Consider the following 23,847-nt stretch of genomic DNA (forward strand, 5'->3'; position numbering starts at 1 on the left):
TTTATCTTTTTTATCATTATATGTTATCTTAGTGCTTGTAATATCAAGTTATTGGATTTTTCATCTAGCATATTTGTCTATAGCTAACATGTTTTTGATAGAACAACCTAGAAACATCTTTTCAAATATTCAAGACTCTTCCCTAGGGGTATCTCTGCACAGGTAGAGGATTTTGCTTCCCCTTCATATCTTGATAATCTTTACTTTAGCTCACATTTTAATAATAATATGCTCGCTAAAGAGGGGGGGAAATGTAGTGTCATAAATTACACCTCATGTAATTATGTACTACATCAGTGCCTTCACTTTATGCTGATAGGAGAACTCCTTGACCACTTTGTCCTTTTGTCAATCTTACTAGCCTTGTCAACCTTTGCCTTGTTCTTTCCTGACCATGTTGACTGTTTGAATTGTAGACACTAGTGTGCTATGGAAGTGTCCACACACTGCGCTTGCATCCCATGAATCTGATAGCTTGAAGGTGGTCATTTTAGTGTTATGCATGCCTACACCTAGAAGATGCACGTAAGGTCTTTGTGAGTGATCACTGACATTTTCCTTTGTTCATCATGCCTATCTTCTCCTTTGAAGCCCACTTGTGTCTCACTAGTCATTCATTCAATCTCTCTTGCTATGAATTGGATCACTCCATTAGTTTCTTGCATCTATACTTGTCTAGAAGCTCATTTTGGTTGCATACTCAGCTCTCTCATATTACCATCATTGTCATGCTCCAAGGAAGACTGGTTTCTTATTCTTCATCTAGCAATCTTCTCACCTTGGGTATGGAAGGAGAGTTTTCTTCTTCCTCTTTCTCTTGTTATCTCCCTAGCATAGTATTAATTATCTTTACTGTATTGTTATTTATCAGTTTCCATTATCTTTCTATCAATCTATCTTCGATGTTAGTGGAGGTGGAAACACCAAAAAAGGGGTTTGATTGTGGAAAACCTCTAAAACACAGCCACAACCTTATGTCTTTGTTTTCTTTGTGTGTAGGTTGTCGAGTTGATTTGAGGAGCTAGCTAGAGGATTCAAGGGTGGACTAGTTGTGAGGATTTTCATCTTTTGTCTCTTAGAATTTCACAGTTAGTCGTGCACATTTTGTTTTAGCATTATTTCCTACTTTTTCATTATTTCAGCATGTTTCCATCATAGTTTGTTCTCTATACAGTCTCAATGACTTTTTTTGCATGGGATGTCAGCATGTTGTTCTATTGTCTAAGACCTACACATGAGTCCTTAGATAGAGTGATAGTGTTGCATCAGAAGACCTCTATGAAACATTCAATGTCATCTAAGGGGTACCAAAAATTTATAAACTTTGTACGGCATCCTAAGTGGAGAGGTAAAATAGTAAGTCCCAACTAGTGTTCACCTTCCTATTGGGTGGTTCACTTTTTTCCCTCTATAGTCTCTACTCATTTATATGTTTCTCGTGTAGTGGGAGTACTGAGAATATTTATGTGCAATTGAGGTAAACCTCATTGGGAGATAGTCAAATCGATCTTGAGATATTTAAAAAGTACTTTAGATTATTCTTTGTGTTTTGGAGGAATCAATGCATAGTTGCGAGGATTTGTTGATTCTAATTTAGTCGTAGATTTGAATAAACATTGATCCACTATAGGTTATGTTTTCATATTTGTTGGGGAAGCAAATAGTTGGGTTTCCAAATTGTAGCTAGTAGATGATATGGTTAAAGTAGGTGTTGAGTGATTTGAGATACAAACAAGATAAATTCATTTTGTTCTATGATAGTAATAGTGCTATGCATTTGCTGAAAAATCTTGCATTTCATTTTTGCACTAAACATATTGAATTATGTTTTCATTTCATTCGAAGTGTTCTTGAAGAGGGTAAATTATAACTTAGAAAGATCAACATTATGGTGAATCCAATTGATGCATTGGCAAGGTAGTTCCAAGAGATAGTTTTGAATTATATAAGACTTCTCTTGGCATTGTTAAGATGTGGCATTAGGAGTAAAGCAAGGGAAAGTCTTTGATGTGTTGTAGTAGTCATTGGACTTCAAGTGGGAGATTGTTGGATATCTGAAGCCCAATGGTCTTATGTATTTCCCTCTATTTAGTCTCTTGGCTATTCACATTCTAGTTGAGACATGTTTATTTGTTGGATGTAAACTACTGTTGTAAAGTGTGTTTTAAAACCGAGACTAACAAAGAGTTTTCCTTGCTTAGAAAGTGATTGTAGCCTTTATGGTCAACCACTATAAATTCATTTTCTATGGTTTTTCTCTGTTTTAATTTCTTTTTTGCAAATTCATTTGTTGCCACCTTTTTATTAACACATATTTGGTCTATCGACTTAAGATTGTTATATTTTTTATAGAGATCATTATATTAACTAATAACTCAAATTTGATCAAAATTGTTATGCATTAATCTTGAGTTCCCTTCTAACTCTTCGAGATAAATAAATCTTCCTTGATCCCTTAACTTAGTTATTATACTATATGATAGGAGATATAATATGTGAATTCTCTATGAGCCAAAATAGAGTAGGCATTCATGAATTGAATTGAGTTATCTTTTCTCTTGACCAATCACTGATAACTGTGTATTGGTACACTCTAGTATGTGAGCAGATTGGGCATTGGCAAAATGACCAAAATTATGTTGGGGATCCCAAGATCCAACTACCTTCAAGTATTATTTAAATAAAATATATGAATAAGGAAAAGACATTCTTTATCTTATATAGGAGAATGAAAGGTTGATGTTTGTTAGTATCTAGTTGTTTGTATTATAAGACATTTACGACTAAGAAAATTATATCTTATAATTGTAATAAAGCTCTTACATTGGCAAATACTTAACTTTCCTTAACTAGTTACTTGGTATTATATTGAGGGTAATGTTTGAATGTTCTAGCAAGAGAAGTACCAAATTACCTATAATAATTGGTTAAGTTGTTTCTTTTAGTCAAATATTATTTTCTTAGATAAGTTGGACAGTGAGTTTGTCTTATCAAATTGTTAAACATACTTTATTATTATTGTACGCACTGAAAATTGTCCTTAGTCTTCGACGACACTTTTCACCAACCTTTTTCATCTAAATTGATTAAATAATTTTAATTATTTAATTAGTACTAATATTCTTCTTCTAATTTCCTATAATTAAATAATTTTTAATTATTTAATTATTGTTCTTCTAAAATATGCATCATTGTCTCTTTCTAATCAATTAATCTTGATCTTAATCAACTAATCCTAAATATTTTTCTTTGATTAAATAATTAGCTTAGAATAATTTTTTCTTTGATTAAATAATTTGCTTAACATTTAATCCATTTATTCTAAGCTAATTATTTTTCTATGATTAAATATTTATTTTTTAAATATTCAATCCCCTTTCTCCATTTATTCTAATTAAAAAAATTTATAATTTATTTAATTATCATGTCTGTATGAAATAAATAAATTTAATTTATTTATTTATGACCTCACTTAGTTCTTCCACTTTCTTATTTTTTTATTTCCAATTATCTCTTCCACTTTCTAATTTTTTTTATTTTCAATTATCTCTTTCACTTTCTAATTTCTATCTCCCTTATCTCTTCTACTTTCTAATTTCTATCTCCCTTATCTCTTCAACTTGCTAATTCCCAAATAGTCTTTTCCTCTATTTCATTTTAGCATATTTTGGTGAAAATAGATGTTTCCAATAGTTATTTTAATTTATCTCTTTTTATTTCTATTTCTTCCTAAACATTGGAAATGCAATTTCCTTTTTATCTTCACTTAACAAGTCATCTAATTTAATCTTGTCCATTGATTACTTTCAATCTCAAATAAATCTTAGCCATCCAATCAATCCTCAATTTGCCCATAAATTGGACACTTTGAGTAACTTTATTCTGCGATTTTCATCTCTCATTGTCAATGTAATGCCCCGCCAGGAACCCTAAAGGATCGCAACACAACAAGGCAACTAAAAGGCGCAATAATTTTTTTTTTTTTTTTAAGATTAAAGGAAATAATCATAACTTTGCTCAATAATTAACATAAGCGGAAGACTAACATTACATCCTAAAGGGTTACCAACAAAGATTACTTCTAAATAAAACCACATCACAATATTAATCCAATCATCCATTTAAATTAAGGAAAGCCAATAACGATTAAATAATTCATATTCATAAATTGATCTCCAAAAGATAGGCTTAAAGAATTACAACATACATACTTCCAAAGATTCATTTATACATAATAGGAAAGATAATTGAAACAATATACATCCCATGACTTAAATTACAATATTCCATAAATTACATGGCTTCCATAGAACAATAAAATACAAAGGTTACAAGTTGTTGATACAATGACCACACGGGCCTCAAGGTACAAAATCAAGAACATAAGTGCTACATGAAGCAAGAACCAAAATGCACCGGCGAAGCCAATCCTCGCGTGAAGGTAGGAACAAGATATCCGATGGGAAGTGGCACTACCACCCGACCATGTGATCCCATAATGGAACCACCCCACCGTGCTAGGAGATAGCAGAAGACCCTCAAGCAAGCAAGAAAGTACAACAGTACACATGACTCCACAGTACACAAGTGACTCGACTCACAAAACACTAGCGACCCTAGAGAGAGAGTGTCATCACATGGCTTAACATGGTTACCCTAGGTAGGTCTCCATAGGTCCCGGCCCCCATCATGGGTTATCCTGGTAACCTCTCCCGAACCCCCGGCTCCATCTAAGCATCATGCGGACCCTACCATCTTTTCGTGAGGACAAGGTGGTAGGTTTGCCATTCCAGGCCTTCCCAAACACCTTGAGCCTATACAAGCACTCAACCGTGTACGGGGTACATTATCTTAATTAAATTAATAACTACCCACCCCCTAAGCAAATTATTAGGTTATCACTTAATAGCTGACTTTCGAGGGGTTATCCTGCCATCCACTTTGGGTGCGGCCCCCGCTCGAAAGCTACTCTCTCTACTAGGTCACTAACTGGATAAGACTATCTATGAGAACTCTATGGTGGACTAACAACCATAAATTATCCAGACATAACACAGGTGGAGGACTCACAGTCACAAACCCAGGGTTGACCATAAGGGACATAACACATAAAAGCCCACTTCCTCAAGGTTTGAACATCGACACCTGACCAAAGGTAAACATCGACAACATAATGACCATTTAAACATAATGCAACGACATTAAAACAACTAGACTGCAATTATTAAAACATGAGATCCTACACAAGCAATCTTTCTTTGAGCAGTCAACATTTAAATCAAATTAAACAATTGTAAATATTGGCTAATATAAAATAATTCCATAATAACAACTATTCGTCGAATACAATCATCATACGATTATTTTACAATATTTGGATAACTACGCTAATATCAAATTTACCCTAAACTTTCCTTTATTCCAACATTAATACTAACCTCTAAATCATTTTATTTATCTTCACGATACCAAGCAATTAATCCTCATCACTAAATCGAAAAATTACTAATTAATCTTAACATCATTATAAACTACAATTAACACATTATTATTATTTAATATTAAATAATAACATATTGTTATTATTGTTTAAATAACAATATATTATCACTTAGCATTAAACACCAAATTAACACTTATTGAATTTATTTAAACCACTAACATATTATAATATTATTTTCATTTTTTTATAAAACTAAAAAAAAATATTAAAAAAAACAAATTTCAAACAACAACGTGGGGCCCCCACGCACCCACGGCAGCATGCGCTGCTTTTCCCAAGCTGGGGAATGCAGCGAGTTGCATCCTCAGCTAGGGGAAAGCAATGCTGCTACTACCCCATGCTGGGTGAATGCAGCGAGCTGCAGGGAAGGGGGGTGCGTGGCTGGGTCGAGCCCAGCTCCCCGCCACCGCCCCCAATGCAATTGATTTCAAAATTTAATTAATTTTTTTTTGTTTTCAATTTTTTTTTTTGTTTTAATAACAATTAAATTTTGTTTTTTTAATAAAAACAACTGAGACAAAAAACATGGAATTAACAGAGATACAGAGAGGAGGACCTCTGTAAAAAAATACAATTAATCTCCAGCCAATCCCTTTTTTTTCTACAACCATTCAAACAAATAGAATCATTTAAAAAAAATCATAGGAATGGTATGCTTCAGTAGGAATCCCAGCTAGTTCAAAACCCAAATCCACCCTTCAAGCAATTTTTTTTTTTCCAGAATTTCTTCTTCCTCCTCCAAAAATAAGCATAACCCCCAAAATCTCCTCCAAGGTAATTTAGTAAGACAATCTTTTAACCTAATTTTCTAGGTTGCAAAATTTCTATTTAAAAAAAAAAACATTAAAATCCCACCATTGACTTTCTTTTCTTTTCTTTTTCTTTTTCATATTCCTCAAAACAAATAAATGAAAATTCCCTCTTTTTTGAAAATTACATTTTTCATAAATAGCAATTAAATCAACTTTTCTACTAAATAGGAAAACAATGAGTTAACTTTATTTGCATATATTAAAAACAATTAACTAATTTATTCTACTTCTTCCATTGGATCTAAACACGATTACTTTGCCAAAATAAGCAACTAAAAGTTAAAATCTAATAAACTAATCAATTAAGCTTGATTCAAGACATAAGGCATAATAAGGAATAAATCGCTCAAGCCAACAAATAATGACAACATATACTTTAAATAAATAACCGAACCACTATGGCATGCAAATCGAGGAAAAGTAAAAAGACTCAAAATTTGAACAAAAGGGATGAACGACCGACTGATGGCACTCACAAAATAAAGACTGAGGTAAGGACTAGGGTCAAAAGCTATCTCCTCCACTCCCATCGGACATATAAGGCACGCTCAGACCTGTGAAGCCAGGTGGAGACGATACCCTGTACCTACCCGGTACTTGTACCTGCAATATCCTGCATCACCGAAGCACACATACATGCATATAAATATAGAATACATGGCACGCACACCGATGAAGGAGAATCGTGACGTTCCCTGTCTCATCGAAACGAGTGAAGGAAAATCGTCCCCTTGCATCCAATACAATAGCAAACACGCAACATATATATGACACATCGCCTAGATAAAGTAAGATGTCAGTACGAGCAATAATCCATGAAATACTAGAAATCACCAATACTGAAATACTGAAAATAACTCATGCATCCAATATCCAGATAAACATGAAATAATATCAAATACGTCTGCAAAATGTCAAGCAATAAAGTGTCAACTGAATAGTAAACTGCAACACAAAGACAGTCTAATAAGTCCGATCAAAACGGGGTACTACAGTCAATTTCCTTTTCACTTGTAGGTGAGATCCACATCAAATTTGAAATTGAAAGAAGAACAATGGAGGTCAATGGAGGATACATCTATATTTTTTATGGTTTGCATTTTTTTATGTTTTATTTCACATTCTTCTATTGATTGAACTAGGACTGGATTTTGTTACATTTTAGGTTTGTGGTTGCCTAATTATGTGCTTTGATGATTTTTCCCAAATTCCTAGTTACATTTTCTGGTAAACCTGACGTGAACATGTTAAATATGATAATTTTGTGAGTCTAATATTTTCATGAAAGTTTTATATGTGGATTTGTTCTTGCATGTGGGCTTGTGGTGCTAATATGTTGTTGCATGCAAGTTTTCGATAATAATTTATTGTTGCATGTAGGTTTCAAGTGTTGATTTGTTGTTGCATGCAGGTTCTACGTGAGGATCTATTATTGCATGTGGGTTTTATGGAGTCTAAACAATGATTCATGTAGGATTTATTAACATGCAATGAACAACAATTCTTCACATAATTTAACTAGAGGGTTTGAATGAGTAACAACTCTTCACATGGCCTAATTAGGAGGTTTTAATGAACAACAATTCTTCACATAGCCTAATTAGGAGGTTTGAATGTCCAAAATTTCCTCACATAGCTTAATTAGGAGGTCAATCAACAACAATCTCTCATTACAATATACTAAGGGTTTCAAAATGAATCATCACATAGTCAAATTAGGGGATTGAATGAACAACAAATTCTCATTTCATTTCATAAGGTGTTAAAATTAACCCCACAATATCCATCTAGATTTTTAAGTAGGGGTACAAATTGGACATTTTATTGATGATTTGTGCAGCATATTGGCATTTGTGGGCAAAATATTTCATTGAAACTACTAATTGATTTGGTCTAGGACATGACCTCTTATAAAAAACATAGTGTTTGTGATTTTTAGCTTAGTGTAAACTTCAATTTCCTAAAAGATAAATAACATCGTGTTTTTTATATCTTATTTCATTTTGAGTGTGTGATTTTACCTTTAGAGGGTTTGCCTCCCAATCTACCTAGAATTTTGCACAAGTGTTGGTGAGAGGAAATGACCCAAGTGGAAATAGGTTGAAGCCAAGCCCTTCCAAGCCACTATAAACAAATGTGTTTGTGATGAAAGTTAGAAGTGATGAGTGTTACATGCTATCATAATAGCATTATGTCTTCCTTAGTGCCTTTGTGGCATGCAAAAACTTGTAGAGAGTAACCTCTACAAGTTAGGAGGCATCCTTTAACAAAGTGGAAAATGTTTTTGATTATGGCCACTCGTATAGATGCCTTGCCTACAAAATTTTGTGTTTATATTTTCCAAAAACCTTCTACTTGTTGACTTAGACATTTTGATACGTGCATGTCAAAGAAACCCCTCATGTGCCATTCAATTTGAGATAGTAAATTTATTGGGAAGTGATGACCTAAGAAATTTGAAGTTTGGTATGCTCAAGAAGTGAGTGTCGTGGAGTGGAGCCAGTGCTACCAAGATTCTAACTATCCAGTTGAATGAGGTATTTATTGCTAGGGGATTCAACAAGTATTATCCTTGCACGCCTTAGGATTTGTTGTTGAATGTGCATGAGTTTCTTCTTTCATGGTCAAATAAATATTTTTCCCAACCAATGATTGGTGCAATGAATAATATAATTCAATCAAGTTTTGATCTAAGGCAATCACAATTCTATCCAACCCAACAACAAGACAGTATTGATCAAACTTTTTATGATGAAACAAGTGTCCAAATAAGAAAACTAGAGGAAAAAATAGCTCGAGAAAAAGAGATCTTGAAACACAAAGTGAAAAACCATGTAAATATTAGATCCCAAATGTCCAAAATATTTTGAAAATTTCAAGGTCAAAACCCAAGCTTTGAGCCAATTGTTGTAAAATCTCTCATTGAACAATTAGACATACCAGCTCTCATCTCACAAATAGAGATGATGAAATGATTTCAAGAAACAAACACAAACTTCAACCAAGTCCCAAATGAAACTTCATTCACTCAAATCTTGAATCAACAACCAATCATCCAACAACAACAACCAATGGTTCGACATATCAAATCAACACAACCAAAAGTTTAACATATCCAAGAAATCCAACTAATAGTCCAACATATCCAACCAACACAATCAAGGGTGAAATTACAACAACATGCTTGACCAAACACACAATATCAAAAATTGGTCCAACCAACTACCAAGTATCAAAAACAAACTCAGATTCAACAACTACAACTAGAAATTCAAAAACAAAAGTTATAACTCACACTAGGAAAAATTTCAAATATGTCAGACCAATTCAACCAACGTCAAATTCAAAATAAAATCATAACACCAAACCAAAACCAAGTCACCTTCAAACAAGTCCAAAATCCAAACCCAATCATGTCAAAACCTCACAAGGATTCAAATGTGTCTCCAAAGAAATGTATCTCTATTAAAAAGCTCTTAAAGAGAGTCCTAAATGATTTTTCTAATATAGATCAAAATTATATAACCATATCTAGCAATAGCTCACCATCCCCGCATAAGAAAATTGACTCTCTAGTGGCACCTATCCCTACACCTTTTGAATCTTTTCAAGAACCCTCCATATCATCAATCCCTATCCCTACACTGTTAGACACAATGCCATTATGTGCTTCATTTCCCATCAAACCTATTTCAAAGGACCCCATTCAAATTACATCCCCCTCATGTTAAAGCAATGATTCCTTTCTATAATCCCATGTGCATACTTAAAGTCCAACCCCGTATCAAGAGGATAATTTAGAGCACGAACAAATGAGTCCTAAAACAAATCAAGATCAAGATCCTGAAACTTTATCATCCCATCCAATTGTTGACTAGGATTTGATCTTCCTAGACACTCATGATGATCCCTCTATTCCTATCCATTCTATCCCAAAACATAATACCATTCCAAATCTCATTGATATTCCACTTTGTGAGAAAGTTCAAGATATCCCTTTCATTATGGACATAGATTTTATATGATCCAGTGTTTGGATAACATTGATATGATTATGTAATTTACGTTGATATGCAGTACTTTGTTTTGATGCTAGAAAATTCTTGATGCATGCTCTATAAATATTTAATTCCATGATAATTGTGATGATTCCATTTAGTAGATTTTTCTATGTAGATGTTATTAGATAATTGGAAACTTGATTATTATAATTGATATTGTATGCAATGTCTAAATTATATTATTTTCATATGATAATATTATATGTGATTTTTTGAATTACTAATGTGCAAAGTGAGATGTGCTGAAAAATTAATCCATGTGACCATGGAAACTATTTGGAGAAATAAGCGTAGACCTATGTGTGTTTGTGAAGCCAAGGGTTGTCTATTTGGAGAAAAAACACCTCGTTTGTAAATGTGTTTTAATTTGTAAATGTTTATGCTTGGATGTGTGTTTAATTTAAAAATTGTTTAAATTATTAATTCCAAAAAAGGGACATTGCCATGTGTGTTTTAGTGATGTGTAATTCTTTTTGTGGTGTCACTTGACACATGTGTTGTAAATTGAGTTGGAAATGACATGTCCCTTGGAAGGAATTGGTTTTACCAATGTATTTTTCAATTATCCTAGTATGGTCCCATGAAAGTCTTGGATAGGGAGCCATTAGAAGGTCAACTTAGGGTTGACCCGTAGGTAAACTTTGGCTGAGTTTCTAGAGGGTTAAACTAACTCCTAGGGTCAAGTTAGGGGTATTTTTAATGAGCCATATGATGTACCTATGGATGAAGGTCAAATTTAGTCATGTGTCCACTGCCTAAGGACTATTTACTCGCCCCAAAAGTTGAGTTTTCCAAGATGGCCGAATTTCAACTTTTGAGGAGCCTACCTAGGTTAGACAACCCTCCTCATGAGTGACATTGCTCTTCCCCATTCCTTTTTACCTTTTTGAGGGGCCTTGGCTAGAGAGTTTGTAAGGTGTTGGGAAGACCAACCTATGAACTTCCTTCATCCTTCCCAAGAGGGTTGGAAAGAGTGAGGAGTGTCTTCTTAGAGATTGGTTTGGGAGGGAGAAGTTTGATCACCCACTCTCCATTTTTGGAGACATAGATTTTCTTGAGTTTGGTTCTGGGATTAGGAATTTTTTGGCTAAGTTTTGAGAGGAAAAAGATAGTGGATTTGGGCAGCTCTTCTACAACTTCTATTCATCCTTTTTGGTAGATTCAAGGTTAGGCAGTTTACTATCTCATGTTGTTGCTTTGAGTTTTGAAAGATTGTTTGTTGTGGTTGTTTTCCCATTGTTGATTTCTTAGTATGTTTAGGAGGATGTTGGGTTCTTCCTTTTGTGTTTGTGTTATTGTGGTTTTATGATTTTTTTTAGGAGTTTTCAAGGCCAAACTCGCCCTTGGGAGGGTAGAGTGGCCTTGGGGTGAAGGGTTGTTTGACAGCCTATGAGTGGAGAGGCTCTCTTTGGAAGAGAGTGATTTACAAGGGGTTATGGGACCCATGTTGCATAGTATTTGTTTATGAAATGGGGGTCATAAGGAGAGTTTGTTGGCTTCTATGCCTTGTGGGACATAAGGAATTGTTGGGACAAGTTTGGAACTTGTGGATGTGCTTTTTGATAGCCTTGTGTAATGCCCCGCCAGGAAACCCCTAAGGGTTTAAATTAAAAACACTCAAATAGAGTGTAAATTTTTTTTTTTTATAATTATTTAGAGCGTTAATGAAAAGTTACATTATTAAGATAAATTGAAGTTAACTCAATTCATTATTAGGCACGACATTAAAATACATTGGAGTTATCTGTCAACTTAGCTATCATAGCGGAAGACTCAACAATCCTAAGAGGTTTCCCAACGCGATTACCTAACCTTACACCTAACTCAACTTGCGTCATTAGATCCATTAAATTGGATATCTTACTTACGAGATAATGCATAGATCTAGATTACATATGTGTTCATAGATATGACATCTTAAAATTTTTGGAGGCGTACATTTACTTTGGTGGTTAGGAGGCCATTGAGGAGTCATTTACTCAATGCACTTAATTTCATAATTACGTTAAGGGGGCCCCCAAAAGGGTTCATGTGTTTAATGTGATGAAGTCCACTCCTTGGTTTTGTGGTATCCATTCACAATAGATTTCATCCTTTAATGTTTTAAAAATATGCCTAATGAGATTCATTCGTTCGGGTTAAACTACGTTCAATATAACGAGGATTCCTTCATTTGATCTTAAAATATTCACCCACATTTGATACCTCCTTTAAAATATTAAACAGTGTGGTTAATAAGATAAATTTGTTTCTTTCGGATTAAACTTCCATGAGTAGAGTGAGGGCTCTTCATTTGTTATCATGCGTAGCCTACTAATGAGTTGAAGTTCTATTATGAAAGGTAAAATATGAGTAGCCATAGGATACATTTGGTGTTTTAAAAATAATACTACTAGATGGCTAGAATCATTACATGAAAAATGTATTTGAGCCACAAGAGTTCATCCTTTAACTTTATGATATAGTTAGGAAGATAATATTTAACATTTCAAGATTGAAGTAATTAGATCATAATGACGTTCTGCTATTCGGATAAAAATACAATTATCTTTTTGCATATCTCTTGTTTTGTTCTCTTCTTGTTAAATGATCTTAAAATGAGAGAGATACTTTTACTAGGATTTAATGTTTAAACAACAAATCAATTACTTTTCCATTTTAGTTTAATTTTAGCAATCATGAGGGGTTCCTTTTATAAGGGATTAAAAATATGGATATCTAATTGAGTCCACACGAATATCAAATTAATCTGATGAGGGTTAATGGTTATGATTAAAGAGTGAACTAACTTAACAAATCATCCAATGCAATGAAGCAAAATTAACATGGCGTAAATTTCATTCACTAAGGCAAAAGGATAGATGTTGATATGATGTTCAACCTTTAGATTTCAATTCTAGGAATGGTGACATAAATTTTAACTTTGTTTCCTTTTTACATCCATTCCATTTATATACTTAATAACAAGTTAATCCAATAAAGAAAACTAGCAAGGTTCCTTCCATTATTACTACGTTCATTTAACCTCATCAAAATACTCCTTTCCACAACTCTAATTACAATATTTTAAATGCTTGCCATAACCATGATTCACCAAGTTTTATGAACTTAAATAACTACATTTATCCATCTGAAAAATGTTATACATTTAAATTTGAATTCATTTAATTTACACTTTACACTAAGCAAGAATACAACCATCAAGATAATTTAAAACATAAACAAAGTACGCTATAAACATCGCATGACACAGAATATGATCTCGGAGTTCACCCCGGATGGGCTACATCTCCGGGTCTGCTCAACTGCAAGACCCTTTTGGTATTTAATATAGTTAAGGTTACATAATTACATGTCTTTACAGTCTTGCCACTTAGGCGATTACAATCAATATACAACAGACACTTCGGACATTAATTACATAATGATCCCTTTTGTAACGGATCCTACTAAGTACATCAAGTAAAAAGGGCAAGGATTCCTTAACAGGTGGTACCTTAAATGGGGTCTAGACCGACGTTGGATAGACCAAGGAAAACAGATGACGGGGTCCCAACAAATTTCCAAATTAATAGATCATGCACAAACGTTAACGAGTAAATACAACATTTTCTCAAATTGACATAAACGTCTATTCAAATTAGTTAACACTAGATCCCCACTAATGATAAGATGGTTTTCAACAATAGTCTAGCCCCCTTTCTAACGACACAAAACAAAATTTCCCCTTTTTCTATGAAGAACAAATACATAATGAGTGAATGACAAAAAGGAAAGGAATCATTTCCGAGCTAAATTAGCTTCTATTGCATACATTTAAGGATCAAAACCATCACCTCCATTTAATTTACCCTTTATCATATAGTTATTTATCATTTGGGTTTAAAAATTACAATGAAGGTCATTGCTATATTAAGGCCCATAAATCTGTATATATATATTTAATAATACATGCTAAATAGGTGTTACCCATATTAGCATATATTTTAAATATACACCTTTATCCCCTTTTGGTTAAACATACTTGCTAGAGTATAAACTACATCTCATTATTTTTTTTAATACCAAAATAGTTCTTATGATAACTTTATACTAATAAGTAAAATCCCCTTTTCTTTTATTTTAAACATTATATATACTAATATAAAATCCCAACTCATTTTGAAAATACAATATATTACTTAAAACAGGTTTTACACCAATAACATCTCCCCATTTTATAAAATGAAAACCCCCATTTCATGTTTAACTATACTGATAAGATTTTTTTTTTTTAAAAAAAACATTTTAAAAACAAGCAAAGGGCGGCCAAACCCTAGGCGGCGAAACCCTAGGGCGGCCGAGCCCGAGCCGAAGAGGCTGCGGCCTCCACGGAGGACGCAGGCCCCTCGGCCTCCACTTACAGTGGAGTCGGGGGTTCTGCGCCTTCCGTGGGGGTCGCAGGCCCTTCGGCTCCCCACACAGTGGCGCCGGGAGGGACTGTGGCCTCCATGGGAGACGCAGTCCCCTCGGCCCCCACTGTGTGTGGGCACCGAAAGAACTGCGAGCGGCGCGCGGGGAGGGGCGGGTTGAGCTTCGGCTCCCCCCCCCGAAAACCCCAAATTTTGTATATATTTTTTTTTTGTTTAATAATTTTTTTTTTGATTCGCCTCACAGTCCGAATTTTAATCATTTAAGAATGCTTCAAAATAAAATAAAATAGGTATACAACGAAAATAACGAAATCTCCCATCATTTTATTTTTATTACAGGACCATTCTTTTTCCAGATTTTTCCAAAAATCATCGTTATGGGAAAGATAATTTCCATCAAGTTTTCAGATCACAACTCCATTAAGAACAAGGATTTGATTCAAGAACAACCAAGTTTGAAAAAAAACTGAAACTAAGCTTCAAGGAAACATTCATGGCTAATATCATTTATTTCTTTTCTTTTCTTCAACATTTCATGGAGAACACAACAACAACAAACAGGTAGATTGGAATCCTACCTCAAAATGCAATTTCCAGGCATGAATCTTGATAAAATGCTTCCCATTCTGCTGCTCCCATCCAAATCTTCCATTTTTCTTCCAAAAAAAAACTCCCAAAACCAAGAACCCCCAAAATGTCTCCAAAACTAGGTTAAAAAGAAAAAGCCCTAATTTTGCCCTAATTTCAATTTCGAATTTAGGGTTTTATTTCTAAAATACAATAAATGAAAATCCAAATGGGAATCATTCATTCCCTCCTTGTTCATTTTTCTTTTAAAATTTAAAAGCTTCTATTTCATATTCAACTCTAATTTAATTTACTGAAATTCAAACTTTTATATTTTATCAACTATACAAGTAAGAAGAAATAATTTCTTTTAAACAATAATAATTTTCCCTTTTCCCTCCAAATGCGAAAATGCGTAATTTATTGCTATCTCCCAAATGTCTTTAAATTTTTCCTTTCCAAAAACGCATAATCTCATTAAATTCATTATTTTGAAATTAGCTATTAAATTAACTCGCTACAACATAATAAAGCGATATTTTTAAATAAATGACTAATCTAATGCAAGAGTTTAATTTATTCTAATTTCTCGACTACAAATGCATAAAAGTTACAAATGCGTAAATGAGCACACTAACCTCAGTTAAATACCTTAAACTTGCTACAATAATAATTTAAAGCAAGTCTCTTTAATTACTGATTAATCGTATAAAGAAGCTACCTATTTAAATTTCTATATCTCTAATGTGTACGTTTAATCATAATTTTAAATTTAATACTTAGGATAACAAACCTCACTTACCTCGTGCAAGGCACGCAAATCGAGGTAGTCCTCCAAATCTCTCGACATGCATCCCAATGAAAAGCAAGCCCCACGAACCCACACATGGTGCTCACCTAACCATGGCTAAGGCAAGACGAGAGTTATATGACCACAAATCCGAATTCAAAAGATGAAGGAGCATACTCAACCTTGCAAATTTCCAAAGGAGATGAACCTTGCCCTAAGCGGTATTGTACCTGCAATCTCCTGCACCCATGAAATTCATACAAGCATGCATATACATATACATATTCAATGAAGGCGTTAGCTCAAGATTTATCTCAAGGGTTAGGGAACAATTGCATTTACACGAAAATCGATGCAAAAGCACAATAATAAGTATGCACAATTTATTTATATTATCTAAACTACACATTGCATATCGGTTACTCTACCATTCAAAAATGCCACATAGGAAGTCAATCAAGGTTAAACGGGTTTTAAAAGTCCGACTAGGGTATGGGCATTACATTCTCCCCCCCTAGGTTCCGACTTACTCCTGGAAGTCGCAAAGTTGAACGGAAGTTCTGCAACACTTATTAGTCCTTAAACTCAATTAACAACTATCAATTTACACAAACAACTATTCTGTCAACAACTTAAAACATTATTCACCAATAAAAATGCATCTAACATCATTCACACCTTCAAATATTCTATAATTTACACTCAATCACAGCATGGATACGAGACTTTTCCCTTTTTATTTCACCAAATTTAAGCAATTTAAAATATATAGACACAGTTTTCATACTCATCTATCAAACAAGACACGAAAATATGCTCTCAAGGTCAATTTCTCTCACCAATTCATCTCTTTCACAAAACTTTATCACATAGGACTAGCTTCACATATCAATTTTACAACCGAGTTAACTTTTCAACATATAAGAACAACATAAGAACTCAATTGTTTACACTTTTCAGACATACAAGAACTTTTCCAATGACTATGCCCCATAACATAGTGACAAGTTAATACCATTTATTCCATGATTACACATAATTTCCATCCACAAGACTGGTTTGCACAACACAATAGGCCACATGTGAGCATGTCTAATGCTCGGTCAAAGGTAACATATATGATCCACATCTCTATGTCTGCTCTCAGAATACATACATGATCAACAAATATCCATCATCTCACTCAAGGGCTTGATGGTGCTAGGGTACACCCTAGCGGTGCCACCTTCCATACAAGTCCCTCGTGAATATCCCTTGTCGTGTAAGGTGTTTAGCCTCCAAGAGATAGTCACCACTCATAGGTAGGTAGTGGGTCTTAGCTGTTTTCACAGCCTCACATACCTCCATCCTCAAGGTTCCTTGCGTCTACTTCCTCGTATACACTCATCCAAGCCCGTCTCCTACGTTCTTGGAGAGGAATTCACATTACAACACAAGACCAGCATACGAAAACAACAAGGATAAACCGGTTTAGCCACTAAAGTACCAAAGGTTAAAGATAATAATTGTCAATCCCAACAATAAAACAAGAAAATAATTTCCGGATTTGCAACATCAAATCGAGTAAAATCGAGATCGCAAGTTCGTGGCTAAACTGTCAAGGTCAAAGTAAAATAAATTGCTGGCCCACAAGATAATCAATAAATAAATAAATAAAAGAAATTCAGAAGTGCACATTACATCACTATGTGACTAGTAGCTAGCCACCAACGAGGAAGGAAGGAACAATCGTCTAGCTATCCTAGTAGCTCATCATGTGGTGTGACCAAGTCACACATCCACATGGCATGGCAGTGTGCACCTCGGCATCACCCCGCATCACGTCGTCACGTGGCATGGCTCTACCCAATACATAGCGGTAGACCGCATGGAATGTCTACTACATCCCGCATCGTGTCTCAGCACGGCATGGCAATACTCCAAGCGGACAAGGCACGCAATGGACGTATCCCGCATGGCAGTGTACCCCGCAGATAAGGCATGCGCTGGTCACACTCCGCATAGCGATGTTCCTCTCAGGATACTCGCCGTAAGCCAGAGGTATACATGGCTAAGGTCTACCCATAAGTCTACCAACACTAGCCAGTTGGTAACTTATGTAGAACAATAACACGCCTCTCATGAAGACAAGGCAACAAATGCTCCAATGGAATCCAACAATATGCTCAAAAACTGTCATCTATATGCTCAAGATAAAGGATAGGAATAAGGCTGGCACACATGAACCTCATAAATCGGTTCATCACAAGGGGAAGTATTGAGTACACCTATGTTATAGTTTCGTTACAAAACCATGCTTTTCCTCGAAATAGGGAAGCTAAAGTCGCTTCGCGTCGACATTACTCGTACGCTGTTCATACTATTCAAGGAATGGTGACTTCTACTACTACCCCTTCACATACTGACTTATCAACAACCCGTGGGTTGGCACTCAGTAAGGAAACAAATAAGCAACATCACATAGATAGGTATGGTTTCCCATACTCATAAACAAACATATTCCCCATGGTTGATTACTTCACCATCCCATGGGCACACAAAACAAGTACGGGTTTTCTCACAACACACACAGAATAGCACCATTACTGGTTTAGTCACATTTACGGGGAGTACTTTACATTATGCTAACATATACTTAAGGGAAGTTTTAATTATGTTTTACACATGAATCACCAACAAAGTTTACTCTAGATCCACGTACTGAAATTTTCAACAATTCAAATTTACACAACGAGATAACATCATTCTAATATCTTTCTCAATCTCCCCTAAGCATTTTCATTCACATTATTAACTATGCAATTTCCCTTTTCAAGATGAAAAACTTTCCCCTTTCAATTAGAAGCCCAAAGCAACATAAAATTTCACATGCATTCTAGCAAAACTTCTACTTAAATCACTGCATTCTAAATAGTGTTTCAAAAACAACAATTCCTATATTTTAAACGAGAGGAGGAAGAGAGTTGGAAAATCAACTATTTCCTACGAATACACAAGAATTTCAAAATCACACCATATGCTCGGACATAAGTTTATCATTTGAGTTGCACGGTTTTCATTTTGCTATCTTTTAGGAAGGTGTCAAAGCATCCTAACATGACATTTCTAATCATTATTGCTGCACTATAATGTTCTAGTTTTCCGAACAAGAATTCAAAATGACCAAATTTTCTTTTTGTAATACAAGTCTTCTAGAGCACAATCACTATTCGTAATACAATGCAATACAATAATACATCAAATCTAACATTGGAAATTCATAATATAACAAGGAGGTAAATGAAGAGCTATCTCCTAGATTTTTTACACATTTAATGCATACAAATCAGCAAGTCTTTTATTTACTCATTTCGAAACATAATAAGACAATTACCCATATCCAAAGTAAGTTAAAAGTGCGCCACTTAATAGGTCCTAATCACACTAGTTGAGTAAGCACATAAAACAATCTTTTGAGGAGCACATCAATTTACTCTTGAAGCTACTACAACATGTCCTCTTTTGGTTTTCCTTCTACATCAAGCAATTCTCACGAAATCAACTTTACGCATTTTGAAGCACTTTACTTAAGATGAAATTTAATTATATTACCCCTACCAAGCACATGGAGCACCCTTTATTGCAACCATACAATTTTCCTATCATTAACCAAAAATTAACTCCTAAATCAATCCTTTTATCAATCTAAAGCACAAAAACGTTATGAAGCTCACACAAGGCTCAAGAAATATCATCCTTTCTCTTGCAATTAGAAAACTTAACTAAGAGGTAACTACACATATCAATTCATTTTATTTTACTTAGAGAAAGAGAAAAGAAGATGAGTCATAATCACTCAATGTACTACATGATAAGCATTAACATTTGTCATACTAGCCTTTCAAGTGGACAATCATTAAAATAGATCAAACCATAAACAAGCACATTTCATACTTTTATGCTCAAGATATTACAACCAGCCCAAATGGATCAGTCAACAGAGTAAAACAAGGCAAGAACGAAGGTACATACGAATCTTTTTCCAAGGTAAGAGAAGTCATAGACCAAGACCTCAATAGGTAGACAAAACACCCATAATTATTTCCAAAACACCCACATCAATAAGGTGAAAACAAAGTGTGAATCACACATGTTACACACAAACAGGGTTTGTTAAATCACACTCTCACATCAAGGTGGACAAGCATACAACATAAGATAGACACACACACACCAACTAAGAGCACAAGTGAAACCAGAGATCCCAGTGTTGCAACATGGGCTCTGATACCAAGTGTAATGCCCCGCCAGGAAACCCCTAAGGGTTTAAATTAAAAACACTCAAATAGAGTGTAAATTTTTTTTTTTTATAATTATTTAGAGCGTTAATGAAAAGTTACATTATTAAGATAAATTGAAGTTAACTCAATTCATTATTAGGCACGACATTAAAATACATTGGAGTTATCTGTCAACTTAGCTATCATAGCGGAAGACTCAACAATCCTAAGAGGTTTCCCAACGCGATTACCTAACCTTACACCTAACTCAACTTGCGTCATTAGATCCATTAAATTGGATATCTTACTTACGAGATAATGCATAGATCTAGATTACATATGTGTTCATAGATATGACATCTTAAAATTTTTGGAGGCGTACATTTACTTTGGTGGTTAGGAGGCCATTGAGGAGTCATTTACTCAATGCACTTAATTTCATAATTACGTTAAGGGGGCCCCCAAAAGGGTTCATGTGTTTAATGTGATGAAGTCCACTCCTTGGTTTTGTGGTATCCATTCACAATAGATTTCATCCTTTAATGTTTTAAAAATATGCCTAATGAGATTCATTCGTTCGGGTTAAACTACGTTCAATATAACGAGGATTCCTTCATTTGATCTTAAAATATTCACCCACATTTGATACCTCCTTTAAAATATTAAACAGTGTGGTTAATAAGATAAATTTGTTTCTTTCGGATTAAACTTCCATGAGTAGAGTGAGGGCTCTTCATTTGTTATCATGCGTAGCCTACTAATGAGTTGAAGTTCTATTATGAAAGGTAAAATATGAGTAGCCATAGGATACATTTGGTGTTTTAAAAATAATACTACTAGATGGCTAGAATCATTACATGAAAAATGTATTTGAGCCACAAGAGTTCATCCTTTAACTTTATGATATAGTTAGGAAGATAATATTTAACATTTCAAGATTGAAGTAATTAGATCATAATGACGTTCTGCTATTCGGATAAAAATACAATTATCTTTTTGCATATCTCTTGTTTTGTTCTCTTCTTGTTAAATGATCTTAAAATGAGAGAGATACTTTTACTAGGATTTAATGTTTAAACAACAAATCAATTACTTTTCCATTTTAGTTTAATTTTAGCAATCATGAGGGGTTCCTTTTATAAGGGATTAAAAATATGGATATCTAATTGAGTCCACACGAATATCAAATTAATCTGATGAGGGTTAATGGTTATGATTAAAGAGTGAACTAACTTAACAAATCATCCAATGCAATGAAGCAAAATTAACATGGCGTAAATTTCATTCACTAAGGCAAAAGGATAGATGTTGATATGATGTTCAACCTTTAGATTTCAATTCTAGGAATGGTGACATAAATTTTAACTTTGTTTCCTTTTTACATCCATTCCATTTATATACTTAATAACAAGTTAATCCAATAAAGAAAACTAGCAAGGTTCCTTCCATTATTACTACGTTCATTTAACCTCATCAAAATACTCCTTTCCACAACTCTAATTACAATATTTTAAATGCTTGCCATAACCATGATTCACCAAGTTTTATGAACTTAAATAACTACATTTATCCATCTGAAAAATGTTATACATTTAAATTTGAATTCATTTAATTTACACTTTACACTAAGCAAGAATACAACCATCAAGATAATTTAAAACATAAACAAAGTACGCTATAAACATCGCATGACACAGAATATGATCTCGGAGTTCACCCCGGATGGGCTACATCTCCGGGTCTGCTCAACTGCAAGACCCTTTTGGTATTTAATATAGTTAAGGTTACATAATTACATGTCTTTACAGTCTTGCCACTTAGGCGATTACAATCAATATACAACAGACACTTCGGACATTAATTACATAATGATCCCTTTTGTAACGGATCCTACTAAGTACATCAAGTAAAAAGGGCAAGGATTCCTTAACAGGTGGTACCTTAAATGGGGTCTAGACCGACGTTGGATAGACCAAGGAAAATAGATGACGGGGTCCCAACAAATTTCCAAATTAATAGATCATGCACAAACGTTAACGAGTAAATACAACATTTTCTCAAATTGACATAAACGTCTATTCAAATTAGTTAACACTAGATCCCCACTAATGATAAGATGGTTTTCAACAATAGTCTAGCCCCCTTTCTAACGACACAAAACAAAATTTCCCCTTTTTCTATGAAGAACAAATACATAATGAGTGAATGACAAAAAGGAAAGGAATCATTTCCGAGCTAAATTAGCTTCTATTGCATACATTTAAGGATCAAAACCATCACCTCCATTTAATTTACCCTTTATCATATAGTTATTTATCATTTGGGTTTAAAAATTACAATGAAGGTCATTGCTATATTAAGGCCCATAAATCTGTATATATATATTTAATAATACATGCTAAATAGGTGTTACCCATATTAGCATATATTTTAAATATACACCTTTATCCCCTTTTGGTTAAACATACTTGCTAGAGTATAAACTACATCTCATTATTTTTTTTAATACCAAAATAGTTCTTATGATAACTTTATACTAATAAGTAAAATCCCCTTTTCTTTTATTTTAAACATTATATATACTAATATAAAATCCCAACTCATTTTGAAAATACAATATATTACTTAAAACAGGTTTTACACCAATAACATCTCCCCATTTTATAAAATGAAAACCCCCATTTCATGTTTAACTATACTGATAAGATTTTTTTTTTTTAAAAAAAACATTTTAAAAACAAGCAAAGGGCGGCCAAACCCTAGGCGGCGAAACCCTAGGGCGGCCGAGCCCGAGCCGAAGAGGTTGCGGCCTCCACGGAGGACGCAGGCCCCTCGGCCTCCACTTACAGTGGAGTCGGGGGTTCTGCGCCTTCCGTGGGGGTCGCAGGCCCTTCGGCTCCCCACACAGTGGCGCCGGGAGGGACTGTGGCCTCCATGGGAGACGCAGTCCCCTCGGCCCCCACTGTGTGTGGGCACCGAAAGAACTGCGAGCGGCGCGCGGGGAGGGGCGGGTTGAGCTTCGGCTCCCCCCCCCGAAAACCCCAAATTTTGTATATATTTTTTTTTTGTTTAATAATTTTTTTTTTGATTCGCCTCACAGTCCGAATTTTAATCATTTAAGAATGCTTCAAAATAAAATAAAATAGGTATACAACGAAAATAACGAAATCTCCCATCATTTTATTTTTATTACAGGACCATTCTTTTTCCAGATTTTTCCAAAAATCATCGTTATGGGAAAGATAATTTCCATCAAGTTTTCAGATCACAACTCCATTAAGAACAAGGATTTGATTCAAGAACAACCAAGTTTGAAAAAAAACTGAAACTAAGCTTCAAGGAAACATTCATGGCTAATATCATTTATTTCTTTTCTTTTCTTCAACATTTCATGGAGAACACAACAACAACAAACAGGTAGATTGGAATCCTACCTCAAAATG

General features: G+C 34.3%; 1 protein-coding gene across 1 annotated transcript in view; it reads left to right on the plus strand.

Moving 5' to 3' along the window:
* The window catches only part of LOC131860345 (uncharacterized), a 66,539-nt gene extending 43,119 nt beyond the window's left edge, over positions 1–23,420 (plus strand). Inside the window, exons 3-4 of the mRNA XM_059214738.1 lie at positions 14,680–14,943; positions 23,152–23,420. Of these exons, the coding sequence (XP_059070721.1) occupies positions 14,680–14,943; positions 23,152–23,420 (533 nt within the window). The remainder of the gene's footprint in view (positions 1–14,679; positions 14,944–23,151) is intronic.
* Positions 23,421–23,847: the final 427 nt, after the last annotated feature.

This window comes from Cryptomeria japonica, chromosome 11, assembly GCF_030272615.1.
Source record: "Cryptomeria japonica chromosome 11, Sugi_1.0, whole genome shotgun sequence".
NCBI lineage: Eukaryota > Viridiplantae > Streptophyta > Pinopsida > Cupressales > Cupressaceae > Cryptomeria > Cryptomeria japonica.